Source organism: Garra rufa, chromosome 11, assembly GCF_049309525.1.
Source record: "Garra rufa chromosome 11, GarRuf1.0, whole genome shotgun sequence".
In the NCBI taxonomy this organism is placed as follows: Eukaryota; Metazoa; Chordata; class Actinopteri; order Cypriniformes; family Cyprinidae; genus Garra; species Garra rufa.
The window spans coordinates 11502193-11519544 of record NC_133371.1 but is presented as its reverse complement, the minus strand read 5'-3'; the positions used below and the strand labels follow the sequence as shown (position 1 = coordinate 11519544).

General features: G+C 39.4%; 1 protein-coding gene across 2 annotated transcripts in view; it reads left to right on the top strand.

Moving 5' to 3' along the window:
* Window positions 1–12646, top strand: part of ltbp4 (latent transforming growth factor beta binding protein 4) — a 92692-nt gene extending 80046 nt beyond the window's left edge. For both annotated transcript variants that reach the window (XM_073850870.1, XM_073850869.1), the window contains 8 exons: window positions 2733–2804; window positions 2898–3026; window positions 3123–3266; window positions 5114–5266; window positions 8731–9010; window positions 9082–9338; window positions 9549–9698; window positions 11644–12646. In XM_073850870.1, coding sequence (XP_073706971.1) covers window positions 2733–2804; window positions 2898–3026; window positions 3123–3266; window positions 5114–5266; window positions 8731–9010; window positions 9082–9338; window positions 9549–9698; window positions 11644–11780 — 1322 coding nt within the window. In that variant the 3' untranslated portion in view covers window positions 11781–12646. The remainder of the gene's footprint in view (window positions 1–2732; window positions 2805–2897; window positions 3027–3122; window positions 3267–5113; window positions 5267–8730; window positions 9011–9081; window positions 9339–9548; window positions 9699–11643) is intronic.
* Window positions 12647–17352: the final 4706 nt, after the last annotated feature.

Here is a 17352-nt window from a genome sequence, read left to right as displayed (position 1 = left end):
ACTGGCGTTTTCCCGCAGTGTTGCCACGGGTTGAGGTGCCATGTGCAACGGGCAAGCAGCATCGGGCTCCTCGACAGGACCTCGACTGCAGCGGCATGTCAATTGCCTTGAGTTGTTGTCTGTGCTTCCGGCCCCTCGTCGCTTCCGACCGACGTTACGCCAGAAGCACGTGCTTGTTTGCACTACGACCACGTGTCATAGGTCACAACTCGCCCGCCATCTGCTCCTACGGAGTCAAACGCGGCAGACATCGCTAAGTGCCATTCACATAAAACCAGGGAAACTCAACCGTGCAGCCGATCGGCTCTCACGGCAGTCCATCCACCTTGGAGAATGGCGACTCCACCCCGTGACAGTCCAGCTGAATTGGAGCCATTTCGGCAAGGCACAGCTACATCTGCTCGCCCTTCCCGAATCCTCCCGTTGCCAGTTGCTTTTCCTCAACAAAGTTGCACTGGCACACAGCTGGTCTCCGGGGCTTAAGTACGCCTTTTCCCCAGTGAGCCTCCTTGCACAGACCCTGTGCAAGATCAGGGAGGACGAGGAGAAATCCCTGCTGGTTGCGCCACACTGGCCCACCCAGACCTGGTTCCCAGAACCCATTCCCCTCACGGCAGCCCCTCCCTCGAAGATCCCCTTTACAAAAGACCTTCTTTCTCAGGGGATGGGCACAATTCGGCACCCTCGTCCCATGGAGCTGCTCCTGGATGAGACACGTCAGACCTCTCCGGCCTTCCACAGGCCGTGATAGAAACTATCACTCAGTCCTGAGCTCCCTCTACTAGGCAGGCTTACGCACTGAGGTGGGGTCTGTTCGTTGACTGGTGTTCCTCTCAAGGAGAGGACCCACAGAGATGCACGATTGCAGTAGTGCTTTCCTTCCTGCAAGAGAAGTTGGAGCGCAGGCTGTCCCCTTCGACTCTCAAAGTGTACGTTGCTGCCATTGCAGTGTATCACGATGCAGTGGATGGAACATCCCTTGGTAAGCACCAACTCATTGTGAGGTTCCTGCGAGGTGCGAGAAGGATTAATCCTCCCAGACCACAACTCATACCCTCTCTCCGTCGCCCTCCGCGGCCTACGGGAAGCCCCATTCGAGCCACTTGCGTCAGTTGAGCTGAAATTCCTGTCACTTAAGACAGCGCTCCTGACTGCACTGGCCTCCATCAAGAGGGTAGGGGACCTACAAGCCTTCTCTGTCAGCGAAACATGCCTTGAGTTCGGGCCCGGAGATTCTCACGTTATCCTGAGACCCCGGCCCGGTTATGTGCCCAAGGTTCCCACCACGCCCTTCCGCGATCAGGTGGTGAACCTGCAAGCTCTGCCCGCTGGGCGACACCTAATACCTCGCTAGGTTCTACAACCTTCGCGTAGAGGTCGTTTCATCCCGTGTCTTAACATAGACTTCAGGTGAGCGGGAGGACGGCTGATGTTGGCTTGCTGCGCCATTCCCACGTGGATCTCTGCGCCATATTCCCAGAATGTTCCCTCCGGCGAACCCTGGGTCCTCCATGCCCCACAGTCAGGCCTAGATGCGGAGTAGTCCCTGACTGTGATCCTGCCTGGGTCTCCTTCACCCCGCAGGTTGTGGCTATATTTTTCAATATTTCCAGCGGAGAAGACCGCCGTTTCCCTCATGTATCCCTAAAAGCTTTATGGATATATTGAATTATTCTCATTTCCACATGTAAAGATCTCATGTGCTCCGCCCCCCCCAACCCATGCTTCAGTACATCTGGCATCCCTGTGGGGCCCCCTCTACTGGCCCCCAGGGCGTTGGGAAGGTTACGTTACAATTTCCATCTGCTGACACGTCCGCCTGTCAGCACGTGGGGTTGTGCGTAACGCGGCGTCAGGGTCGTGGCCTGTTCCATGGGTCTGTTCCCATATGTGACGTCGTAGTAAAACGACTGAAGGGGAACGTCTAGGTTACGAAGGTAACCCTCGTTCCCTGAAGGAGGGAAGGGAGACGTTACATCCCCTGCCACGACCCTGGCGTCGCGCTGACGCCGGCTCGATCCGGCTCCTCAGCGAAAACCTGAATGAGTGGTTGCAAGCCGCCCTCTTATATACCTGTATGTACAGGGGAGTGGCTTGGCATGCAAATACCACTCGCCAATGTTCATTGGCCTTTTGAATAAGACTCAGATGATTGATCTCTCAGGCAAGTTCCCATATGTAACATCTCCATTCCCTCCTTCAGGGAACGAGGGTTACCTTCGTAACCTAGACGTTGTTGTTGAGAATTTTGATGTATTGCTCCTTTTTCATGGTGCCATTTACTGTGATTAGGTTCCCTGGTCCACCGGCTGAAAAACACCCCCAAAACATTAGGTTCCCACCACCACGTTTGACAGTGGGGATGGTGTTCTTAGTCTTGAAGGCTTCTCCTTTTTTACGCCAAATGAAGGCTACATCATTGTGGTCAAACAATTAAATTTTTGTTTTATCTGACCACAAAACAGAAGACCACAAATCATCTTCTTTGTCCAGATGAGCATTTCCAAAGGCCATCGTCTTATTATTTTTTGGGAGAAGCCTGTGTCATTTCAGTCCAAAAAAACTTGCTGGTTGAATAAAAGTAACTTTAAGTCAGAATTTGCCAGGGGTATGAATAATTTCGGGCTTGACTGTATATTTTGTATCAGTTTATTTGTATTTTGTTGTGTTGTTGTCATTTTTAGTAGCTTTGTGTCTCACTTTTTCCCCATCATAAATATTTGTCCATTTAGTGGAATTCCAGTCGCTGTGTCCCAGCGGAAGAGGGTACGTCACCACCGAAACGGGAGCGTTCAGCTACAAGGGTAAAACTCATGCGCAGACAGACTCTCACATAAGCGTCCCGTAAGTCTCGCAGTAATTGTTGTCTAATCTGAGTGTGTTTGGCCTCTGGACAGATGTGGATGAGTGTAAGCTGTTTGATCCGGAGGTGTGTAAAGGTGGCGTGTGTGTCAACAACATTCCTGGCTACGCCTGTTACTGTCCCAGCGGATTCTACTACGACACGGATCTGCTGGAGTGCATCGGTCAGCCTTCACAACATTCAGACTCAAAGCAGTAGCGGCTGGGCTAAGTGTCAGATTAGCAGACAGTGATGTTTGTGTCTCTCTGTCTTCCTGTAGATAATAATGAATGTGACAGTGAAGAGACCTGTTCTGGTGGTCAGTGTGTAAATACACTGGGAACGTTTTACTGTACATGTGAGCCCCCTCTAGTGCTGGACGACACGCAGCGCAACTGTGTCAATGCAAGCGGACTCACTGAGGGTAAGAGATGCACAAATACACACAGACCACAATGACTTCTCTGACACTGGTTTTGATAACATTTGTGACCCTGGACCACAAAATTAGTCATAAGGGTCATTTTTTTTAAATCTAAAAGCTGAATAAATAAGCTTTGACCTAAGCTTTTGATGGTTTTTAGGATAGGAGAATGTTAGGCTATGACCTATTTGAAAATCTGGAATCTGAGGGTGCAAAAAAATCTAAATATTGAGAAAATTGTCTTTTAAAGTTGTCCAAATGAAGTTCTTAGCAATGCATATTACTAATCAAAAATTACGTTTTGATATATTTACAGTAGGAAATTTACAAAATATCTTTATGGAACATGATCTTTACTTAATATCGACTTTATCGATTATTTTGACTAATACAATGTATTGTTGGCTATTGCTACAAATATACCCGTGCTATAATGGAATTATATTTTACAGCATAGTATACATATATTTTTTATTTTATTTTGGAAAATATTTTTGTCCCAATGATGATGGAATTATATTTTATTTTACTACCACATATTTTTACCATATATTTTTTATATAAATTACATGGTAAGAATTTATTTTTTAAAAGATAGTTACATTTTTTTTCATTATATATATATGTTTAGAAAGTATATGTTAAGAGTTTATTTTTAAATGGACAGTTAAACTAAATTTTTGTCCTTGTTTTAATGAAATTATATTTTCATCTATTTATTTTTGAAAATATTTTGTCCCTGTGATGATAGAATTATATTTTATTGTGTTTATATATATTTAATATAAATTATATGGTAAGTTATTAATTTTTAAAAGATAATTTATTTCATTTATTTTTGTCCCTAAGATGATGGAATTTTATTTTATTGCTATACATTTTTATTATATTTTTTAAATATAAATTATATGGTAAGAGTTATATTTTTAAACGATAGTTTGTTTATTTATTTTATATATTTTTTTCTCTCTATGATAATTGGATTATATTTGATTTTACTACAATACATTTTTTCATTATATATATTTAGAAATTATATGTTAAGAGCTTATTTTTTAAAGAGTTTCATCTTAAAGAGGTTTTCATTTTTTTATTTTTGAAAATATTTTTGTCCCTATGATGATGGAATTATATATTTTTTATTTTACTACTATGCATTTTTGTCATATATTTTTATATAAATTATATGGTGTTTAATTTTTAAGAGTTGGTTTATTTTTAAATATTATTTTTAAAATATTTTTGTCTCTATGATAATGGAATCATATATTACATTACTACTATACATTTTTAAAATATATTTTTATATAAATTATATATTTTTTAAGAGATAGTTAAATATTTTTTTAAATATTTTTTCTTATTTATATATTTTAATTTAAATTATGTAAAGATTTTCAATCTTCAAAGGTACCTCATGTCATTGCAAACACATAAGAATATTGTTTATCTTCGAAATGCTAATAAAGATACTTTGAAAGTCTAAAAAAAATTTTTATAAAGACCCACTAAAAGTAATCCATATGAATCAAGCTGTTTAATATGATGAACAGATTTAATTTAGGCTTTTATTCACATATTTAACAACACATACAAAGAGCTCATCACATATATACAGTGACATGCAAGAATAAACCATCTTAATTTGTGTTTTGAAGATGAATGAAACTCTTATGTGTTTGGAATGACGTGAGGGTGAGTAAATGATGAAATCATTTACATTTTTCAGTGAACTGTTTCTTTAAGAATGCAAAGAAATGGCAAATAATTGTTGCCAGATGTGTAAAACAGCAATTTCAGGACCTTTCTAATGCTTATTTGCTCTGTCTTTCCATGTTTTTTCTCAGATGAGAACTTAAATTTCTGTTGGAGTCACGTCACAGCTAGTCTAGTATGTCAGAGTCCTTTGTTAGGACGTCAGCTGACCTTCACTGAGTGCTGCTGTTTGTATGGTGAGGCCTGGGGTCTGCAGTGTGCCCTCTGCCCTCGCAGAGATGAAGGTATACTCATACACACAACACACTTACACACACATTTGATTTGAGTAAATTATATACAGTGGTGTGAAAAAGTGTTGGCCCCCTTCTTGATTTTTTTATTTTTTTGCATGTTTGTCACACTTTAATGTTTCAAATCATCAAACAAATTTAAATATTAATCAAAGATAACACAAGTAAACACAACATGCAGTTTTTAAATGAAGTTTTTTTTTTTATGAAGGTAAAAAAAAATCCAAACCCACATGGCCCTGTGTGAAAAAGTGTTTGCCCCCTGAGTTCAGTTTCTATAGCCACACTCAGGCCTGATTACTGCCACACCTGTTCGCAATCAAGAAATCACTTAAATAGGACCTGCCTAACAAAGTGAAGTAGACCAAAATTTCCTCAAAAGCTACACATCATGTTGAGATTCAAAGAAATTCAGGAACAAATGAGAAAGAAAGTAATTGAGATCTATCAGTCTGGAAAAGGTTATAAAGCCATTTCTAAAGCTTTGGGACTCCAGCAAACCACAGTGAGAGCCATTATCCACAAATGGCGAAAACATGGAACAGTAGTGAACCTTCCCAGGAGTGGCTGGCCAACCAAAATTACCCCAAGAGCGCAGCGATGACTCATCCAAGAGGTCACAAAAGACCCCACAACATCTAAAGAACTGCAGGCCTCTCTTGCCTCAGTTAAGGTCAGTGTTCATGACTCCACCATAAGAAAGAGACTCGGCAAAAATGGCCTGCATGGCAGAGTTCCAAGACAAAAACCGCTGCTGAGCAAAAAGAACATAAAGGCTCATCTCAGTTTTGCCAGAACACATCTTGATGATCCCCAAGACTTTTGGGAAAATACTTTGTGGACTGATGAGACAAAAGTTGAACTTTTTGGAAGGTGTGTGTCCCATTACATCTGGCGTAAAAGTAACACAGCATTTCAGAAAAAAGAACATCATACCACCAGTAAAATATGGTGGTGGTAGTGTGATGGCCTGGGGCTGTTTGGCTGCTTCTGGACCTGGAAGACTTGCTGTGATAAATGGAACCATGAATTCTGCTGTCTACCAAAAAATCCTAAAAGGATAATGTCCGGCCATCTGTTTGTGACCTCAAGCTGAAGTGTACTTGGATTCTGCAGCAGGACAATGATCCAAAACACACCAGCAAATCCACCTCTGAATGGCTGAAGAAAAACAAAATGAAGACTTTGGAGTGGCCTAGTCAAAGTCCTGACCTGAATCCTATTGAGATGCTGTGGCATGACCTTAAAAAGGCGGTTTATGCTCGAAAACCCTCCAATGTGGCTGAATCACAACAATTCTGCCAAGATGAGTGGGCCAAAATTCCTGCACAGCGCTGTAACAGACTCATTGCAAGTTAAAGCAAAAGCTTGATTGCAGTTGTTGCTGCTAAGCTGCCTAACCAGTTATTAAGTTTAGGGGGCAAACACTTTTTCACACAGGGCCATGTGGGTTTGGATTTTGTTTTCCCTTCATTCAAAAACTGCATGTTGTGTTTACTTGTGTTATCTTTGATTACAATTTTAATTTGTTTGATGATCTGAAACATTAAAGTGTGACAAACATGCAAAAAAATAAAAAAATCAGGAAGGGGGCCAACACTTTTTCACACCACTGTATCTAGCTAACCCCAAACCTACCTCTTAACTTACCCATCACAGAAATGTTTGCAGAATGGTAGATTTAAATAAAAACATATTTTGGCTGTTTTATAAGCCTTTTTTTGACTAGTGAGGACAAGTAAAATGTCCTCTAGTGGGTTGTCAGTATTTCACAATACAAGTGAGAGAACATTTGGTGCTCAAAAGTATAATCAAAACAAGTACAAGTACAACCACAACACACACACAAAGACTGTGTGCTGTTTAGAACTAGATTGACAGTGCCTTTTAAATTAAGTTCAACAATTTTTGAAATCACATTTGAAATTTGCAGCTATTTAATAAGTGAAGAATTTTTCAGAATGACCTAAAGTCTAAATCGCTAGGACACATTTCTCAATACGCAAGACATTTTTTGGTTTCTCCTAACCAACTTTCAGCTTGGCAGAGCAGTTACTTTCACATTACAAATGCACTAAAGCTACCAAAACATTTCATAAATGTTTTAAATCAACTCCAGCAAAGGCTTTCATCCAACAAACACACTTTGTTACTCATAAAACTCCAACCTAAGAAACACTAACAACAGGCAGCATTATACAATGTTTGGTTTCGAGATTGACACCCTCTACTGCTTATAATACATAGTTTGCATTACAGTACCCAATTTTTCCTAGAAAGTAATGAAATTGAATGAATAACACTGTAGGTGTTCAGTTATTTCAGATAGCTTTGATAGTATTTGTTTTTTAGAATTCAGAATGTATTTCAAAATGGTGTTACTGTACAATTGTAGCAAATTTCTGTCTTATTCATTTTTGTATTATGCAGTTTTGTAAAAAGTACAGTCGAGGTCAAAAGTTTACATACACTTTGCAGAATCTGCAAAATGTAAATTATTTTACCAAAATAAGAGGGATCATACAAAATGCTTATTTTTTATTTAATATTGACCTGAATAAGATATTTCACGTAAAATATGTTTACATATAGTTGAATTTATAAAAATGACCCCATTCAAAAGTTTAAATACACTTGATTACTGTGTTGTTACCTGAATGATCCAAAGCTGTGTTTTTTTTGTTTACTATTTTTTCATAAGTCCCTTGTTTGTCCTGAACAGTTAAACTGCCTGCTGTTTTTCAGAAAAATCTGTCAGGTCCCACAGACACTTGGGTTTTCATCATTTCTGTGTATTTTAAACCCTTTCCAACAATGACTGTATGATCTTGAGATCCAACTTTTCACACTGAGGACAACTGAGGGACTCATATGCAACTATTACAGAAGGTTCAAACACTCACTGATGCTTCACAAGGAAAAACGATGCATTTAGAGCCAGGGGTAAAATTTCAGGGTAAATTTAACTTTTTTTTCTCCTAATGCATCGTTTTTCCTTCTGGAGCATCAGTGAGTGTTTGAACCTTCTGTAATAGTTGCATATGAGTCCCTCAGTTGTCCTCAGTGTGAAAAGATGGATCTCAAAATCATCCAATCATTGTTGGAAAGGGTTCAAATACACAAAAATGCTGGAAAACCAAAGAATTATTGGGACCTGAATGATTTTTTTGAAGAATAGTGGGCAGTTTAACTGTTCAGGGCAAACAAGGGACTGATGAACAACTATCACCAAACAAAAACAAAACAAACAAAAAAAAACACAGATGTGGATCATTCAGGTAACAACACAGTAATTTTTGAACAGGGTCATTTTTATAAATTCAATTATTATTTTCTTTTGTGGGCTATATGTAAACATCTTTTCTAAATGTAAATGTTCTGAATGTCTTGACCCTGATACAAATATTCAGTTTCACTCTTTAACTCCGTCATATGTGTGTTTGACCCCTGATTAGAGGCCTTTGAGGCTCTGTGTAATGAGTTGGGTCCTCCTCCTTTCTCTCCTGGTTACTACGAGCGCTTCGGCCCAGGGCCTCTGCCCGGAAGAGGAGGATACCGCCCACCGTACGGCCCCCAAGAGTACTCCGAACCCCTGCCGGGACGCCCAGATTACATACCGACTGATTATGGTGACTACAGTCCTGTGGGAGCAGGTGGACGGCGGTCTGGACTAAGAAGCAGACCGCCCACCTCATATGGACTCCCAGACACCCCCTACAGGCAGCCAGCAACCGGGTAAGTTGGTCATTCAAATAATATACTACTAAAAACCAGATTGTGTGTAATTGTAATCAACTAATTTCCAGTGGAAGTCGTTACTATGAGGAGGACGATTATGAAACCGCGCCCGGCCCTCCCTTCGGTATTCCGGATCCTCGTGGCGAGCGGACGTTCGATACTCGGCCCCTGCCGTCCCGTCCTGACGGGCTTCCGCTCAGTTTGGCCCCACTTCCGGAAAATTCCCCGTACAGCGAGGGGGGGGAAGAGGACGAGTCATGGAGAGCCCCGCCCCCATTCCCAATATTTCCCGACAGACGGGAGGGACCACGACGAGTTTATGAGCGTGAGTCTAAAATTTGTGATTAGAATAATGCAAAAACATACTAAACCAGTCCCGTCCACTGAACAAAATCCCGGCACTTTTGATTGGCCATCGCATTCATAAGCTCAACAGAAATGCGCATGATTGATTATAATACTGAACACTGCAAAAAAAAAAAATTCTGCACTTGTATGATCACAGAACAAGCTGAGATTCTTGTTTGTGTTTTAGGGAGATATGAATCATACGGAAGTCTGAGTTCAGAAGAGTGTGGCATTGTTCACGGCTGTGAAAATGGTCGCTGTATCCGGGTAGAGGAAGGTTACACATGCGACTGTTACGATGGCTATCACCTTGACATCACTACTATGACCTGCATAGGTAAACCTCTGTCTTTATTTGCAGATTTTTCCTCTCTTTCCAACCTAATCTCACAGTAATTTGTAAATTTTTGACAAGGTGGCTAATTTATACAAATTTGTACAAACTCACTTGTATGAATTTATACGATTTGTGAAAAATCTGTAAGAATTCGTACAAAGTACCACACCTAAACCCGCTCCTAAACTCAACCGTCACAGACATTGCACAAAATCGTACAAGTGAGGTAATACGAATCAGCCACCTTGTAAAATACAGTTATGTAACAAAAGTAAATCCATCCGTCACATTTCAGCAACTATTTTAGTATATCTTCTCAAGGGACAATACTATAGAAATGAAACTTAGATATAGTTTAGAGTAGTCAATGTGCAGCTTGTATAGCAGTATAGATTTATTGTCCCCTGAAAATTACTCAACATACAGCCATTATTGTCAAACTAGCTGGCAAAAAAAGTGAGTACACCCTAAGTGAACTTGTCCAAAGTGTATATATACTGTGTTAGCACCATTGTTATCTGGCACTGCCTTAATCATCCTGCTCATGGAATTGACCAGAGCTGCACAGGTTGTTGCTGGGATCCTCTTACACTCCTCACAGAGCTGCTGGATGTTAGACACGTGGTGCTTCTCCACTTTACGCTTGAGGATGCCCCATAGGCACTTAACAGGGTTCAGGTCTAGAGACATACTTGGCCACCCCATCACCTTCAGCTTCCTCAGCAAGGCAGTTGTCATCTTGGTGGTGTGTTTTGGGATCGTTATGAATGGAAAACTGCTGTTCAGCCTAGTTTCTGGAGGGAAAGCATCATATTCTGCTTTAGAATGTACAGTAAAAAATGGAATCCATGTTTTCCTCAATGAACTGCAGCTTCCCAAAACCAGCAGCACTCATGCGGCCCCAGACCATGATGCTACCACCACCACCATGCTTGACTGTAGACAAGACACATGCTGAACACCATCTGAGCCAAAATTTATCTTATAGTCTCATCAGACCACAGGACATGGTTCCAGTAATTCATGCTCTTGGACAGGTTGTCTTCAGCAAACTGTTTGTGGGCTTTCTTGTGAAGCAGCTTCTTTCTGGGATGACGCCTATGCAAACCGACTTGTTGTAGTGTGTGGTGTATGGTCTGAGCACTGACAAGCTAACCTTCTACTTCTGCAACCTTTAAAGCAATGCAGGCAGCATTCATGCATCTGTTTTTTAAGCCAGGTTCTGCACCTGATGCACAGAACGAGTGCTCAACTTCGTTGATCGACCTTTGCAAGCCTTGTTCCAAATGGAACCCATCTGGGAAAACCTCTGTATGACCCTGACCACTGTAGTGTAACTCGGTTTCAGGGTGTTACTGAACCTCTAATAGCCTTGGCCATCTTTGTGGAGAGCAACAATTCTAATTCTCAAATCCTCAGAGAGTTCTTTGCCATGAGATGCCATGTTGAACATCCAGTGGTCAGTATGAGAGAATTGTACTTAAAGCACCTAATTTTAACTGCTCGAATACAAGATACACATCTTTGTATGGTCCTGTGAAGCAGACAAAAACATAAACATGATGAATAGGACATGTGCATGGTTAAACAACATACTGCTGTTATTACTTAGGGTGTACTCACTTTTGTTGCCAGCTATTTTGACAATAATGGCTGTATGTTGAGCTATTTTCAGAGGACAGTAAATCTATACTGCTATCCAAGCTGCACATTGACTACTTTAAAATATTTCCAGGTTTCACTTCTACAGTATAGTCCCTTGAGAAGATATACTAAAATGTTTGCTGAAATTTGAGGGGTGTACTCACTTTTGTGAGATACTGTATGTACGAATTGGCCGTGAGATAGCGTTGCCCTTTCTTAACCAACCAACATGCTGTTATATTCTCAATCAGCCACACCACTAGGGAAAGTGACTAAAGATGTGTTTGCTTGACTTCTGTAGATGTGGATGAGTGTGACGATGAAGACACACTCGACTGCGTTAACGCTCGGTGTGTGAACACGGAGGGCTCATACAGGTGCGTGTGTCTCAGGGGCTTCATCATGTCCCGAAGACCCAACCACTGCATCCCTGCTTGATTGAGGACTGCATTTAGAGACTTAGTAATTATTTTTTTGTCCCTTTTCCACCACATTGCTGTAAATTGTTTATTTTATGACTTTATTTACAATACTTGTGTGTGTATCCAAAAGTCTAATACTGAAGCTTTACACTCGACACACACACACAAAACTCAATACTGTTGTACTCAAAAGAAAAACTGGTAACACTTTACTTAAAGCCTTTATGTATAGTGCAGGTATTTGTAATGTATGTTGTAATGCATTGCATTTTTTCGTATGTAATTGTAACCAAAGTTAAAACGCATTATAATATTTGAAGGTTTGTCATGCATTATATTTTCTAAAGGTGTGTTCAATGAATAGCTAAGTATTATAACTATTATAAATGTGGTGCATTACAATACATAATGCATAATATATAAAGGCTTTATGTGTTACCGAAAAATTATATGTTAATGTACTTTCATTGGTTGGACGCAGGGCAGATAAGCTAGAATGCCTGTCATAAATATCCGCGAAATTACATAAACTAGAAGTGCTTTTTTTAAATACAAAAGTTGTTTACTCAGATTTCATATTTATATATCCATATCAATGAAGGCAATTTCATGTATACTATATAAAAATATATATTTTTGTCATATGTCTGAGAATTTCACCACGCTACTATTTGATACTGTAAAATCTTTTTTTCTGTCTTTCGTCTGTTAGAAACCCCTGCGTCACGTAACACAAAATGCACTGTATTTGCGGGGGAAATGCAGTCGTGAACTGCTATTGTACATTTTAAGACGTCTCAGATGTTTGTTACATATTTTTATGTGTACGTTTTTGATATCTTCTATGTTGTTTGGAAATATATTTGCACACATTCCCATCAATCATAGTGTCTTGCATTTAATTTGATTTTAATGTGGCCGATATAATTGAAATCCCATTGTTGTCATTCTTAGACCGTCTCTCTTTGTCTCACGTGCTTTGTTTGAGAGGGTTTGTAACCAGCTTATCTCTGCGTGGTCCTAATGTGCCTAGTGTTTATATGAATCCAGCTCATAAGTCCTTTTATAGGCCAATCCACCCACATCACACAGCCAAGCCGATTAACGGGTTCACTTCGCTCCTAATGTACTTCGGTGGATTGCAGCGACCAGCGGAATATCAGCTTTCACTCCATTGTGGCTCGTGTTACCAGCCAACAATGTAGTGGATGATTTTAGTTTTCCCTGTCAACTTCCTCTCTGATCCTCCTTTGTTGATAGTACTAGAGTGTGTTGAGGTTAAACACCGCCTGAACTGGACTGGCATGAGTGCAAATGACTCACTCACACACACACACACACACACACACACACACACACACACACACACACACACACACACACACACAAATAAACACAGCAACGCCAGATTGGAATTGGCTGCTGAATGTTTATGGTGAAGTTTTAGGTCAAAGTTCTTGGATTCAGTTAAGTTTCCACTTACATCACTAAGTAGTGACACAGTCATTGGTTTACACACTGCAATTACTTCTACGGGTTGTTTTAGAATAGGATACTATTCATTCACCACTGGTGTTGTGTTGGTGTGGTGGATGAGTGAATAAAAAGATAAAAAAATAAAAATAAAGTCGTAATATTTAAACAAAGTCAAAATTATAAGAATAAAGTTGAAATGTTTCAAAAATAAAGTCAAAATTACAAGAATAAAGTCAAAGTGTTTCAAGAATAAAGTCAAAATGTTTTGAGAACAAAGTCCAAATGTTTTGAGAACAAAGTCAAAATTCTGTGAATTAATTTGTAGCAATTACGAGATTAAAGTTATAATATTTTGCTGAAAAAACTAACAGATTTTGAAAGCTGAGACTTTATATTAAAAGTACCAAAAGCACAAGGCTTATTGCTATTATTGGGTGGTTGGTGCACTACAAATAGGCATAACGAATGCAATCGAAGACATGAAATATTATTTCCAAGCATACTGTCCCTGCGTGTATAACACATGGTATGATTTCTGCTAATAATCCCACATATAGTCAAATAAATTCCGGTGGCCTGGCAACTTCTCCCGGTGGTCAGAATCCGAGCACTACAACTTTAATTGCTACGATTTAATTCTCGTAATTTTGACTTTATTCTCAAAACATTTAGACTTTATTCTTGTAATTTCGACCCTATTCTCGAAACATTACGACTTGGAATTTCGACTTTATTCTTAAAATTCTGACTTTATTCTCAGAATTTTGACCTTATTATTGAAACTTTTAGACTTTTATTATCGTAATTTCGACTTTATTCTCGGGAATTTTGACTTTATTCTTAAAACATTTTGACTTTATTTGCTTATTTCGACTTTCTTCTCAAAACATTTTGACTTTATTTTCGTAATTTCGAATTCATTCTCATAACATTTCGACTTTATTCTCGTAATTTCGACCTTACTTTAAAAACATTTAGAATTTTTTTTCTCTGAATTTCGACTTTATTCTCGAATAATTTAGACTTTATTCTCGTAATTTCTACTTTATTCTCCAAATTTTTACATTCTTCTATAAACATTTCGACTTTATTCTCGTAATTTAAACTTTATTCTCTAAACATTTTGACTTTATTCTCGTAATTTCAAATTTTTCAACATTTTGACTTTGTTCTCAAAACATTTCAACTTTATTCTCGGAATTTCAACATTATTCTTGAAACATTTCTTTATTATCGTAATTTAAAAGGTGCCATAGAATGGAAAACTGTGTTTACCTTGGCATAGTTGAATAATAACAGTTCAGTACATGGACATGACATACCATGAGACTCAAATGCCATCGTTTCCTCCTTCTTATATAATTCTGGTGTTTGCAAAAGACCACCGAAAAATAGGTCAATTCCAACATAACACCGACTATTATGCAACAGTCCCGATCGTTAATAGTTACGCCACCAACCTTTGCATCGCCCAATCATCAGTAACGTCAGTACATCAGTAAAATAAGGCGAGCTACTGAAGGGACATGGTTAGCTTAATGCTAGCGCTAGCCTATTACATTGTAGTACATAAGATTTCAATTACCACATAAACAGAGTAAGGAGAGATGACTGCACTGTTGATGGCGAATGATTTACAGATCCTGAGCATCACTAAAGCATCAAAACTTGTGTGGTAAGTCCTTCTTACATTATACTACTTCACTGCAGTATAATGTTACACAGAGCACATGCGATCACAGTAGAGAGAGTAAAATGTCGGTGGATTCAAAACGGCAGATTCAACAAACCGCATATTAAAAGCGTTAGAGTTAAATAAATAAAGCGGCTGTAATTAAATTAAAGGAACTGCATGTAAGAAATTTATTTCAGTTAATCATAAAATGGCCCTGACATGTCACTAGACATTAGGAAATCATGTTCATTTCACTTATATCACTGACAACAGTGGTCCGGCCAGGATATTGTCATTTAAAAGTGAGAGTTGCAGCCCACAACTGATGTTATTGTTGTCATTTTGTGTTTTGGTCTGAGGCTCCACCCTCCAGCTATCTACCAATCACGAAGTCAGTAGAGTTTCGTCCTCCGGGTTGCCAGCTCTGTTCCAGCTGTAGCTACGAAGTGTCGGATAAAACATGTATAACGTTACGAAACCTAAAAGCCTCGTTATGAATCCGAAATACGTCGTGACAAAGACCGAAATAAAACAAGGATTTGTATAGGAGATGCCTTTGAAAGATGGAGACGGCTGAAAACAGAGAAGAATTTGAAGACAGACGGCAACGTTGCTAATTTTATCCTGGACAGGTAAGATTCATCTATGTTTGGCTAATTTTGCTTCCGTACACAGTGGATTTTCCACAGTCGCCCGTGCTAAATGCGTTCATAAAAAGCTTTATATCGCACCACTAGCAGGGTATGAAAACAATCTATGTTCCGACTGAAATGTGGTATCACAGTACATCTTTACGAAGTATTTCGCTAATCGCCAGTAGTACATTTTTGCGATACATAATTACTTCGCAAAACATCTCTCGTGAAGCATAAACATAATTAACAGAAGAAAAAAATTACTGTGTAGGACTCGTCACTTGCCATTGGAAGCTCCTTGTAGCAGCCTACGTTCCTGCTGGATCCTGCAGCTTAGCTGGCAACCTCGAGTCAGGGGGGAGAGGGAGGGGATACACCGTTCTACAGTATTTTGAAAGTGACTGCAGCACCAGTTTTGGCCACAATCCTACATACGGTTCCTTTAAATATATATTTCCTCCATGTGTTTCCTTACAGCTGTGTGAGAGTGAGCAGCTCTGTGAGACAGCCAGTAATATTCACAAAGCCTCCAAATAAGGCAATAACAGAGAATTTCATTCTAGGGACAAATCCTAGGGTTGTAAATGGACCTGTAAAACCGTTTCTGGAGAATTTTTGCTCTTTTCTATGCCATATACCTTCTATGTAGATATCAGAGAACAATTTAAAATATTGTTTCAATGCATTCTATGGCACCTTTAAACTTTATTCTCGGAATTTCAACTTTATTCTCATAACATTTCGACCTTTTTTTCGGAATTTCGACTTTATTCTCAAAACATTTTGACTTTATTCTTGAAACATTTAAACTTTATTCTCGAAACATTTCTTTATTCTCGTAATTTCAACTTTATTCTCATAATTTTGACTTTATTCTCAAAACATTTCGACTTTCTTCTCAAAAATTTTTGACTTTGTTCTCAAAACATTTCGACTTTATTCTCGAATCATTCATTCATTCTTAATTACCCCCCACCAAACCCAGCGCACACTTTAGGGGATCTGTTAGAACTCAATGGCCTCAGGGAAGGCGAGAGAAACGTGTACTCCCACTGTAACTTTAGCTGCAGGTGTCGCTTTTTTTAATTTTTATTCATTTTAATTTTCTACTAAAATTTTTCTCATCCAATATTTTGTGGATACGCTGCCTCCCTTGCCTCCTCAGAGGAAATGCCCCTGATATATATAATTACATAAATTGCAGACTTTTAAACTGTATTGTATATGATTCTATTTTATAATATATATGTTTTTTTGTTTTAGTATGTGAGTGTGCCAGTAGTTCAAGAGTGTGTTCCAACTAGTGTTAGTGATAGTAAGAGTCAGCAGTCTGTCAGATTACCTATTTATGTCTCTCTCATGACACTGCAGTAAAAAACACACTGGCACAGCTCCTGATCTCACACAGTGTCAGTGACTCCACACATGTGCTCAGCATCACTATGGAAAGCCATCATGCTGTGCATGTCACACTCTCACTAAATGAAGCCAACACAAATTGTCTGAATTTGTTGCTGAGGAGGCCTTTCCTGGATTAAGGCCTATGGGGAACGAGACAGGTGTTCCTGGCCGGCCTAGACAGTAATCCTCTCACCTGCACTGGGTCAGAAATGGGTCAGTGTTCTGTAACACTCCAAAACAGGGTCATCACCTCACACTCCAAACCGGGTCAACATCTCACAGCTGAGCGAGCCGAGTGGCCCATATTTCTAGGAAGCACTCCAATCCTCCTCACACTACAATATAACACTGAGAGTTATGTAAATTGCACTCCTACAGTGAGGGAAAGACTGAAAAGAACT